The 12,342-nt window shown below is 42.0% G+C and overlaps 1 protein-coding gene across 2 annotated transcripts in view; it reads left to right on the top strand.

The window, feature by feature from the left end:
* The window catches only part of DISC1 (DISC1 scaffold protein), a 406,407-nt gene that overhangs the window by 163,337 nt on the left and 230,728 nt on the right, over positions 1-12,342 (top strand). For both annotated transcript variants that reach the window (XM_023191797.3, XM_023191798.2), the window contains exon 7: positions 7,493-7,547. In XM_023191797.3, coding sequence (XP_023047565.2) covers positions 7,493-7,547 — 55 coding nt within the window. The remainder of the gene's footprint in view (positions 1-7,492; positions 7,548-12,342) is intronic.

Here is a 12,342-nt window from a genome sequence, read left to right as displayed (position 1 = left end):
GCACCACAGCCACCTGGCTTAAATACAGAAATTTATCATGTCTAGAAGTCCAAGATTTGGCCGGGTGCAGTGGCCCATGCCTGCAATCCCAACAGTTTGGAAGGCCGAGGTGGGTGGATCACTTGAGGTCAGGAGTTTGAGACCAGCCTGGCTAATATGGTGAAACACCATTTCTACTAAAAATACCAAAAAAATTAGCCGAGTGTTCTGGCACAGGCCTGTAATCCCACCTACTTGGGAGGCTGAGGCAGGAGAATCGCTTGAACCCAAAAAGTGGAGGTTGCAGTGAGCTGAGATCATACCACTGCACTCCAGCCTGGGAGACAGAGTGAGACTCCATCTCGGGGAAAAAAAAAAAAAAAAGTCCAAGAATCAAGGTGTCAGCAGGGTTGCTTTCTTCTGGGGACTGTCAGGGAAGGATCTGCATCTCTCCTTGGCTTGTAGATGATCATTTTCTCCCTGTGTCTTTTCATATCATCTTCCCTCTATGCATGTCTCTGAATCCACATTTCCCCTTTTATAAGGACACCAGTCATGTCAGAGTATGGTTGATCTTAACTTAAAGTACATTTGCAATGACCTATTTCCAACTGCAGTCACATTCTGAGGTATGGAGGTCAGGACATCAACATACACATTTTGTGGACAACACAGTTCAACATGTAATATAGCCCATGAAAGGAAACTCTCCAACAGAGATAAACTGAGATAAATAAGACTTCTGAGAGATGGAATTTTGAAAGAAGAGAGGACGTCTGATGAGTTGACTCCAAGTTTTTAACCTCTTCTTTCTCTGTCATGCAAAGCTCCACCCCAGCCATACAGTCAAGAGCAGCTGCAGCCTTTAATCCCTCCCTGATCCTGAGCGGGCAGTGGTGGGAAGTGGGGATAAAGATGGAGCCAGTCACCATCCTGTGGTTTGAGTGTGCCTCTAACAGAGGTGAGGATGCTTCTGCCCCATCCTATCCCACCCCACTTATTTCTTAGAGAGAAGGCAAGAATGTGAGTATTATACATTAATCAAATATTTATTAGGTACACACTGTGTGCCAAGCACTTCAAGTACTTCTCCAAAGATCCTTACCCACATGGAATTCTTTTTCTAGTGGGAAAAGGCAGAAATAAATAACAAACATAATAAATAAGTAAGTTACAGGTAGGTTAGTAGAAAATGAACATGACTTGGGGGTTGGGGCAGAAGACGAGTGGATGTGAAATTTATAGCTATCGATGGAGTAGTGAGGCCAGCCTCACTGAGAGTGTCAGAGGTGAGCAAGGACTTGCAGGTGGGAGGGAGTCGGCCCATTATATGTGCTGGGGCACAAGGTCAAGGCAGTGGAGCCTTAACCAGCCACAGCAGATTTGAGGAGCTGTCAGGAGGCCTCTGTGGCCAGGGTGGAGCAAGCAAAGAAGGGAGTTGTAGGAGAGGAGGTAAGAGATGTGATGAGAGATGGGCCATATAGGTCCTTGCAGACTTGGCTTGACCCAGGTGTGATGGAGCAGGGTTTTGGGCTGAATAGTGGCATTTTATTTGACATGCTTGTGAAGGCTCACCCTGGCTGTATCTCAAGAACAGACTGTGGAGGAGTGAGGGTAAACGCAGAAGAACTGTTCTGAGACTATTGCAGCATTTCAGAGGAGAGGTACCTGCGGCTTGGAGCAGAGTGGTAGAAGTAGAGACAGTTCTATGGTCGGATCAGTTATCTTTAGAATAGTTTCTCACTCCCAAGTCATTAAACCAAAATTGCCTGGCTGTATCCTCCTGTATAAATGTCTCATTCTGGCCCTTGACCAAGTCTTGGCTTGTATTATCTAGATTAGTGACTGTTATTGACTTAAATTCCATTTCCATAATTCTAATTATGGCTGAAAAGCAATCTGTCCCTCCCCAGATTGAATTTTTATTCCTTATATTTTTGACATCAGTGATTGCATTATGTTTGTGATATTGCAAGAGTATTGAAGGGAGCCCTTTTTCATTTCTAATGAATCATTTTTAAATAATAATTTTTAAATAATAATTTTTAAAAATCCATAATCATTTTAAAAAATCAAAGACATTCTCACATCACATTTTCTTAGAGCCACCATTCATAATACTTAGCTCCTAAACTGCAGACAAAAATGATAATATTCTACACACATTTATTGTTGTAGCAGCCCGCAGTCTCCCAGTGGGCAGATTGAAAAGAAACTGTCAGTCTGAAGAAAACAAAAGAGTTGCCATGTTTTCTGTTGGACCTGCTGCTGCTGCTACATGGAGTAGCAACTATTTTTACCTGGATCATGAAGCACCAGTGTGCGGTGCCCTAATAATACATATAACTCATCATACCATGAGAAATGGAAAATTCCACATGCACGAGTCTGCTAGGGCTGTCGTAATAAAGTACCATGGATAGGGTGGCTTAGACAACAGAAATTTATTTTCTCACAATTCTGATGGCTGAATGTCTAAGATCAAGGTGTCGGCAGGGCTGGTTTCTTCTGAGGCTCCTCTCCTTGACTTGCAGACAGCCGTTTTCTCTTTTGTCCTCAGATGGTCTTCCCTCCACGTGTGTCTGTCTCCACATCTCTCTTTTTTTTTTTTTTTTTTTTTTTTTGAGGCAGAGTCTGGCTCTGTAGCCCAGGCTGGAGTGCAGTGGCGTGATCTCGGCTGACTGCAAACTCGGCCTCCTGGGTTCACGCCATTCTCCTGCCTCAGCCTCCCAAGTAGCTGGGACTATAGGCGCCCGCCACCACACCCAGCTAATTTTTTATATTTTTAGTAGAGATGGGGTTTCACCATGTTAGCCAAGATGGTCTAGATCTCCTGACCTCGTGATCCATCCACTTCAACCTCCCAAATTGCTGGGATTACAGGCATGAGCCACCACACCCGGCCCTCCACATCTCTTCTTATAATGATACCAGTCATATTGGATTGGGGTCCACCCTAATGACTTTATTTTAAATTTGTTACCTATTGAAAAGCCCTATCTCCAAACGCCATCACATTCTTAGGTACTGGGGATTCGGACTCTAACCTGTGAATTTTGGGGGACACAACTCAACCGGTGACAGGCAGCTTTGCATTTAATTTCCTTTTGCTACAGTCATCACCCCCAGGACCATCTGCTACTGATGTATGTTCTGTGCGGCACATTCACGTCAGTAGTCTCAATTTTTCCAAGGTTTCATTTGTTGAGGGTGAAATTTGGTCATATGATTGGAACACCAGTTTGTGAGTAAAGAATAACGTGTATTTACAAATCATGATATTGATTATATTGTACATTTAAAAGAATTCTAAAGTAGAATTCCAAAACTTTGTCTGGATGATGACAGTTCATTTTAAATAGGTACACAGCTTCTGGGAGCGGTAGTTAGTATTGTTCAGTAGTTAGGAGAGCAGATAGTTAGACTGCCTGGGTTACCATTTAATCTCCCATAGTTACCAACTGGTTACCCCTGGGAAAGTTACTTAAATCTCTCTTAGTCTCTTTGATTAAATTTTCTTGTCTTACAATGTAGATGATTATAGTTTCTACTTCATAGAGTTAAAATAAGAATTTAAAATGCTCATCTGCATAAAGAATTTGGGAGAGTGTCTGGTACATAGTAAGTGTTCAATAAACGTTGGACTCTATTATTTCCGGGGCAGCCACTTTGAATGAAGATACTCATTTGGGTAAATTAGGTCTGGTGTGTTTCTGAAAACATATTTGCTAATTTGTGTGGACAAATTATGTGTTTCTAGGATAAGGCATAATTTCATCTGAGAGGATAGTTCATATTTGTTATGAATAATAGGCAAGTTTTTTAAAAAGTGGGGATTGGTTATACTCATTTAAAGTACACGGAATTCTTGCTTATCAACATTGAACTGGTCTTATTTTCTGGTTTTCAGTTTGTATTCCTGCTCCTGGAATTATGGTTTGGGGACCACAGTGTGATGGCAGCAGCAATGTGTGTGTGTGTTTGGGGGGCTAAAGTGACATCTTTGTACCCTAGGCCGGACACGCCTCTTCAATAAAAGCAGATTCCTGGTTATCTTTATTATATTTTATAGTGCTGTGTAAACTTTGGTTTGAGAGAATTCTTCTATTATAAATAGCCTGTAACCCACTAGCATAGTATATAGATTACTCATATCGTCTGCTCCCCCACAATTGCTTTTATCCTGTATATACCCCAGGGATACAACTAATGTTAATAGTAGCCTGAGCAAAACATAATTGGGAAGGTAAATCTGTTGCAAAAAGGAATAAGCATAAATTAAATATAAATCAGATTAAATATAAAACAATGTATTTAATTATCTGCATCACTGCCTCCTTCCTCTAACATGATATCTAAGAGGAGACTAATTTTCTTTCTGGGATAGGGCCAGATCTGAGCCCAGACCAGTGAACTATGTCAACCCCTGGAAAGACAGTGCTTGACCTACTTTTTATGTGATATGTTGGGCATTAGCTAACAGCACGGCCGTTTTGGTCAGCTAAAATTTCAGTATCAGTAAGAGGATCTGCTACTTATCTGAATTGTGAATGCATGAGCCAGTCTGTGTGTGTGGTTGGGAACATCTACTTATAATATACTATTAAATGCTCACATAGGTTCAATGATGTGGTGAACCATTTACTAAAAATTTATTTGTTGAATAGACTCTCATGAGCTCAGCAAGGGAAAGTGCATTTCTGCTCAAGGAGGGTTTTCAGTTTGGACAGCAGGCATTAGCCTTCCAAAGCTGGTGCTGCTATTAGAATCAGAGGAAGCAGCAGACCGGGTCCATGTTGGATGCCCTCTGTTCTTCTCTCCCCACTACCCTAAGTGGTTTCATCTGCCCCAATCTCCATGTCTGTGTGACACTCTGCCTTACATTCTCTCAAAAGATCCAGTCCCCAGCCAGCCAGAGTCTGGAATTCTCCAGGCAGGCTTCCAAAGGCTGTTTTCCTCTGTTCCCACTGAGTACACTAATTTTTGTCAGATGGCAACTCCTGGATTCTGAAGAGTCTGGTGTCACATGCTCCGCCTCTGTCAACCCTCACTTCCTCCTTTTGGGCTGATCTCAGCTGGACTGGAAAACCCTCCTCTGTTGAAAGTAGGTCTCGAGTGGTAATGACTGATTAGTATGGACCCGCACCAGTTCCCAGGTATTTACAATTGAAACGAGTTTGCTTATACTCAGAAATGACAAATTGGTGGATGTGATAACATCAAAAAATAGTTCTTACGGTTGAAGAACAAACAAACAAAAATCAGCAAATTGGCAGCTTAGTTCTAATACTTGGCAACCCCTGGTATAAGATTTCCTGACACCCTGCACCCTTTCCCTTCCCCTCCCCACACATACCCCAAAAATCTTGACCTTTCCTTTTGCAGGTCATCATTTAATCAAGTAATCACTCCTCTTCTGGCATCTATTACATTTTCTGGCATATCTAGCAGCAATAAGTGGTTGTGGGCAGGAACCATGTCTTCATGCTGTAAGTTCCTAACTTGCTGGGTGCCCAGCAGATAGATATTTGAAGAATGGATGAGTTCGTGAATGCATGAAAGAATGGAAAACTCTAGAATGGATGTTCTCACTGCTCTGAGCATCCATGTAATCCAGTCCTGTTCCTCCCTCCCCTTTCTGACCTGTATCACTCTGTGGGGCCCGTGCGCCCTCTGACTGGCTGACACTGCTGAAGGCACCTGCCTGGCTTTGTCACATCCAGACTTTCTTCCTCCAAATCATCTCTCATAGTGCCACCCAATTAGTTTTCTAAAAAATGAAAACTTTTTTTTCATGTTGCTCTCTTGCTAAAAAATGGAATGATTTCTTATTGCTTGAGGGATAAAACTCAAAACTCCTTAGTCTGTCATTTAATACTGACTAAAACTTGCCCTTGATATTTCTTTAAAATTATTTTAATTGTAAATATTTCAAACATATTTAAAAATACAACTCTCGTTTGCCCACCACTACAATCAAACAAATAGTAGAATTTACCCCATATTTACTTTGATTTTCTTTCCCTAACTAAATAAATTTATTTTATTTTATTTTTTTGGAGATGGAATTTCACTCTATCGCCCAGGCTGGAGTGCAGTGGCATGATCTCGGCTCACACCAAGCAGTTCTCCTGGGTTCAAGCAATTCTCCTGCCTCAGCCTCCCAAGTAACTGGGACTACAGGTGCATGCCACCACGCCTGGCTAATTTTTGTATTTTAGTAGAGACAGGGTTTCACCATGTTGGCCAGGCTGGTCTCGAGCTCCTGACCACAGGTGATGCCCCTACCTCGGCCTCCCAAAGTGCTGGGATTACAGGCCACTGTGCCCGGCCCCTAACTAAATAAATAAGCAAACATTGTAGATACAGATAGGCCCCACCCCATCCTTCCCTCTCCTTTCCTACCAGAAATAGTCGTTTCCCTGTTTAACTTTATCTTTCACAAGTCACCCGTGAGAACCATTTGGTCCAGTTAGATTTATCTTCTTGCTAGAATTTCATTCCCTTTTTTTTTGTTGTTGTTGTTTTGTTTTTTCCATTGAGGCCCAGTTCACTTTTCACCTCTTCCGGTAAGCTTTCCCACCACTCTCCTAGTTCTAAATTGCTCCACAAGTTATTGTCTCCATTGCTCAAGGCAGACAATATTCTGCCTGGTGACAGCTTTTATGTAGCAGTTTTCTCCTAGTATTGATTTTCTATTCCCCTTATAGTAATTTTTTCCTCTTGCTGTCTATTACAGCGAATCGCGTGCATGTGTTTCTTCTCCACTAGGTAACAACCTTCATAATAAGATCTGACTCTTAATTGCATTGATTCATTCATTCTACAGATATTGACTGAGGGCTGACTAACATGCTCCAGGAATTGTTTAAGCAATTGGGATGCAGGAATGAACACAACAGACAGTCACTGCCTTTGTGGAACTTAAGTTCCAGTGGGAGAGAGATAAATTACATGAATAAATAAATATGTCAAGGTGAAAAGTGCTAAGGAGAAAAGAGAAGCGGGAGAAGCCTAAGGGGTGCTATCTCAGACCTACTTCAAATATATGTCTCTCCTTTATGCTCTACTTCAGTGCTCAATGCAGAGGGCATTGGGTACATACTTGCTGAATTGCATGGTCTACCCAAATAGATACTATTTGATTCCCTGTTAGTGAGACACTACTCAGCATACACCTTCCTTCTGGAAAGGTGGTTATAGGAATGCAGATTTTAATCCTTTGCTGCCAGGAGCACACCTTGGCTGTTCTTCCTGTTATCAGTAGATGTACACTCTGGGCATGATAAAATTGTAATACTAGCTTTAGTAAGGCATAATAAGGGAGGAAAGGTCTGCTTCCTAGCACCATATTTATTCCATAGTCAAATGGAACCAATTTGGCATATCTTTCTTTCTGCACTTCTTCATCCATCAGACCAGTGGAAGGTTCACTTTTTGCAGTATTCCTAACTGTAGTGGTATTGGACTGTGGTTACCAAGAAGACCAATCTCCTCTTTTTAATTCTTCCAGCCTCCAGGAAAGAATAAAATCCCTCAACTTGTCACTTAAAGAAATCACTACTAAGGTAAGTACCTTTATACTCCCATTTTCCAAAGAAGCCTATGAAGTTTTCCTTTGACTTGATTTTCCGTCTAGATCATAGGATACCTAGCTTCTGCAAAAACACGTAGACTTTGTCAAGCCATTTTGCAGTCCCAATGATGAGTTAAAAGAGCCAGGAGAGAGTGCGTCTGCCATAGTGGAGGTCTCGACTTGTGGACACCCCAGAAATGTACTGGTTTGGCCTTTGCTACAAAAGAAGCTGTCAATTTAGGGAGTGGAAAAGGACTGCCGCTATGCACATTGAAAGCCTTTGCTTAAAGATGCATTCGGGGCCAGGGGCGGTGGCTCACGCCTGTAATCCCAGCACTTTGGGAGGCTGAGGCAGGTGGATCACCTGAGTTCAAGAGTTCGAGACCAGCCTGACCAACATCGTGAAACCCCATCTCTCCTAAAAATACAAAAATCAGCTGGGCATGGTGGCGGGTGCCTATAATCGCAGCTACTCGGGAGGCCAAAGTAGGAGAATCACTTTCACCCGGGTGGTGGAGGTTGCAGTGAGCCAAGGTTGCACCATTGCATTCCGGCCTGGGAGACAGAGTGAGACTCCATCTCAAAGAAAAAAAATGCTTTCAGGATGGTAGTAACTTGAGAAATTAATTACTTTTCTTCCCAGGGGGCAATGTCTAGTTTCCTCACAAATGAAACTGTCGGTGACTGTTTTTTGTTCTTTAAAGCTTTTCAGTTGGCTTGACAATCATTTTGCTTACTTTATACATCGCTTATACTGCCATAGCAAGACCTTGGTTTGTGTACAGACAGAATACGTCTTCATTATTCCCTGAGAGCACGGTCAATTAATTTAAATAGTCAATGTCCTCATTAGTTAGGATAACCACAGTTTACAAAACAAAAGCCCTTCTCATATATATTTATACCTGGCCAAGTTATTGACAGACTGAGAAAGAGATTCAATTACTCTGTGAATTATGACTAAATGTTGTGGCAGAGAACTGGGTATGAATCATTCATTATTTGCAGTAGGTCTGGGAACCAGGGGTGGTTGTACGATGGTCGAAATGTAAAAAGGACAGCTTGCCGAGCAGAGAGCAACGCAGCCAAGAGCCTGTTGGCCTGGAAGGACTCTCTTCCGGTCTCTGTGTCCAGGGAAAGAAAGTCTTGGACCCTAGATCAGGAAACACGCCAAGGGATCACCACAGCTAAGCCAAAATCAGGGATGTGTTGTTGGCAAAAATATCTGGAGTTATTCTGTGCATTTTCTCCGTTTCTGTATCTAATTTATTTCTGAAAACAACACCCAGTGATTTTGCTAAAGGTCACAGAGCCGCAGGTTTGATGGGTAATTATAACTTGCATACAAAGAGAGCTTCCTGTTAGGAACAAGTGGTGCCCATAAGACAGCATCGGAACCAGAGACCCAGAAATGCTTGAATTCTGCTCTGCTCACCCAAAGGCTCTGTCACCCAGGCTGGAGTGTAATGGCAGGATCACAGCTCACTGCAGCCTTGATCTCCTGGGCTCACATAATCCTTCTGCCTCAGCCTCCCAAGTAGCTGGAACTACAGACATATGCTGCCTTGCCCAGCTAAATTTGTTTGAGTTTTAGTAGAGCCCAGGTTTTGCTAGGTTGCTCAGGCTGGTCTTGAACTTCTGAGCTCAAGTGATCCTCCTGCCTCAGTCTGTCAAAATTGGGATTGCAGGCAAGAACCACCGCACCTGGCCTCTCTTACATTTTCTACTGTTTATCAGGTGCATCCTGATTTCTACGTAGAATTAAAAGATAGGAGGACTGTCTTGGGTCTGAGTTTATTGACTATCTTCAGAACATGCTGTATAGGTAATATGAATGCATCTGTACACCAACACTGAGGATACAGGTGTGCCTATTACATAATGCAGATGGTGCTTATATGTGTGTGTTTATGACACTGTGTATTGTGGATACACACATATACTGTTATGTACTCAGTATTAGGATTTGTTGAAAATCTCGAACTACTATTAAAGATCTTAGATTTTACCAAATATCAAAAATGGTTTGCTTTGTTTGCATACAGTCTTATTCCATTTGAGTTGTTATAACAAAGTATCATAGACGGGGTGGCTTATAAACAACAGAAATTTAATTCCCATCGCTTTGAAGACTGGAAGTCTGAGATCAGCGTTCCAGCATGGCTAAGTTCTGGTGAGAGGCCCTCTTCCAGGCTGCAGACGATTGAATTCTCGTTGTATTCCCGCATGGAAGAAAGAGGGCAGGGCAGGGTCTCGGGCTTCTTTATAGGAGTACTAACCCGTCATGGGGGCCCCACCTTCATGACCTGATCACCTCCCAAAGGCCCCGCCTCCTAATGCTATCACCTTGGGAGTTAGAATTTCAACCTGTGAATTCTGGGGGGACAAAAACATTTCCAACCATTGTATATACCTTCTCTAATACATTTAAAACACTTTATAATTACTTTGCTTTTCCATAAAATTAAGGAACTCATGTCTTTGATTTTAAAATGTAAACATAAAAGCTCCATTTGATAATGAGTGTGCAATTTTATTTGTAAATAAAAAGGATACACAGGTTTTCTGGAGATGTGTATGTGTGTGTGCAGAGTTGGATAGGTATGTGTGCACAGACATGAATGTATGTGTGTGTGTGCTGTGGGCAGGGGACTATATTAGTCCACAGAGAATTAAAACAAAACTGTCCAGTCACACAAAACACCTTTCTCTTTACTTTAAACTAGATTGACTAGTGACCATGAGCTAAAGGTCTCAGATTGACATAGCTTTCTTTCTCTAGTGTGTTAGACACACACACACACACACACACACACACACACACACACACCCCTACCTGATATTCTTTAGATTCCTGTCTCAGAAAGAAATGAAACCTTCCTTGCACTCATTGCATTTCTTAAACTCTTATGGGTTACCCAAACCAAAGGTAATTAAGGGATAAATGAGATGGAAGAAACAGTTGGAAATAAATGGGATATCTGGAGATTGGTAGATATTAGATTACATCCAGCAGAGCCTGAAAGAGTGAACACTGCAATTTAATAAGAAGATTCAGAAAGATTGTTTTGTATTAATATTGACAGCTTGAAGGATAGATTTGCTCAACAAAGGAGAAACTGACCCAATTATGATTAACAGATACTGTTCACTAAAATCAGAAATATTGGACATAGATTGGATGAGACATAAGAATTATGGCTGGTGTTACAGAGTTAATGGAAATGTCCTCAGACCTCAGATGACATTATTAAATGGATATGATGGGATGTGCTAGTCATCTGGGTTCGAGCCAAACTAAGACTTGGTGCTGGGGGAAGGGATACCTTCCTTTTAACTCTGGTTCTGACATCCTGAAGTCTCAAGATGTTGAAAGGGTCTCGGAATTAATTACTTTGGACATGTGGGTGCCTAACACCATCAGTGCAAGCTTTGGTTTAGAGGCTACCAAACTGTCGTTTCATCCAGAGAATGATTTTTATAAAAAAGATGTTGGAAAATTATAGCCACTGAATAGAACATATGGAAGTCCATGAGAGAAACAGTGGAGTATTTTAGGCAGGATGGATGAGGTCTGCTTTGACTCTAAAAATAATCTCAATTCAAACTGATATAAGAAAACATTTAAAGTTGATGGTATCCAACAAACCCTAGATTCTTCTGGGAAATTAAATTTTTCTAGGTAGCTCATTAATCTGAGTCTAGATATCGTTGGCATATGAAAAGTCTTGAGACTGCTGAAAGGGTTCAAAAAGGGAAAAAATGTGATGTTTTAGCCTCCAACAAAATAAAAGATAACCTAAAGACATTTGGAGAAAGAAATTAAGATTTAAGATTTTTGCTATTTTTGAAAAACCAAAGAAAAAAACTAGGATGCGTTTGGAATGTCATGGGAAAATACATGATAAAACCCTCAAACCTCACCGAGAGTTACTTGTCTATTTTTCAAATCTGACTTGCCAGCAAGTATCTATCTGCCTTCAAAGTTTCCCTAAACATTGTCTATTAATACTAGTAATTAAATTTAGCTTGCAGCTTTGACCTTCATCTCAATGGCCATATCTTTATTCACTGCATCCTATGTGCCAGGCACAGAGCAAAGTCCCTGCTCACATAGAGCTCGTATCCCAGCAGACAGACAATGTGGAAACAAAGGAATAGAAGTACATAGTGTGTCATCTGAGCGGAAGCTGTGGAAGAACATCAAGCGGAGGGAGGGCCAAGGGAGGTTGCTATTTTGAGTGGGTAGTCAGCAAGGCCTTTCCTCCCAGGCAGCCACTGAGCAGAGTCCCGAAGGGTATGAGTGAGCCAAACCACCTGGGGCTACGAAAGTGATGCAGACAGGAGGATTCAGCAAAGGTCTGGAGAAGGCAGGAGGCAGGAGTGATGCAATTATGTTAACTTGTGGTTGCTCTCTGTTGGATTAGCTCCTATCGGTTTTGTAATTGAGTGTGGGTGATGGGCATATGCTTGGAATACGCCATTGCTCACTTTATTTTTGTTCTTTTTCTTCCATTTCCCTCCTTCCCTTCCCTTTTCTTCCTTCCTTCCCTTTTTCCCTGTTTCTTCCTCCCTCCCTCTCTTTCTTCCTTCTCCCTTCCTCTCTCGCTTCTTCCCTCTCTCCCTTCTTTTCTTTTCCGTCCCTCCCTGACTTCCTTCCTAACTCCCTTCCTGCCTCCCTCCCTCCCTCCCTCCCTTCCTTCCTTCCTTCCTTCCTTCCTTCCTTCCTTCCTTCCTTCCTTCCTAACTCCCTTCCTCCCTCCCTCCCTTCCTTCCTCCCTCCCTCC

Source organism: Piliocolobus tephrosceles, chromosome 1 (assembly GCF_002776525.5).
Source record: "Piliocolobus tephrosceles isolate RC106 chromosome 1, ASM277652v3, whole genome shotgun sequence".
In the NCBI taxonomy this organism is placed as follows: Eukaryota; Metazoa; Chordata; class Mammalia; order Primates; family Cercopithecidae; genus Piliocolobus; species Piliocolobus tephrosceles.
Note: the sequence above shows the minus strand (reverse complement) of the source record. Positions and strands in the feature narration are given on the sequence as shown.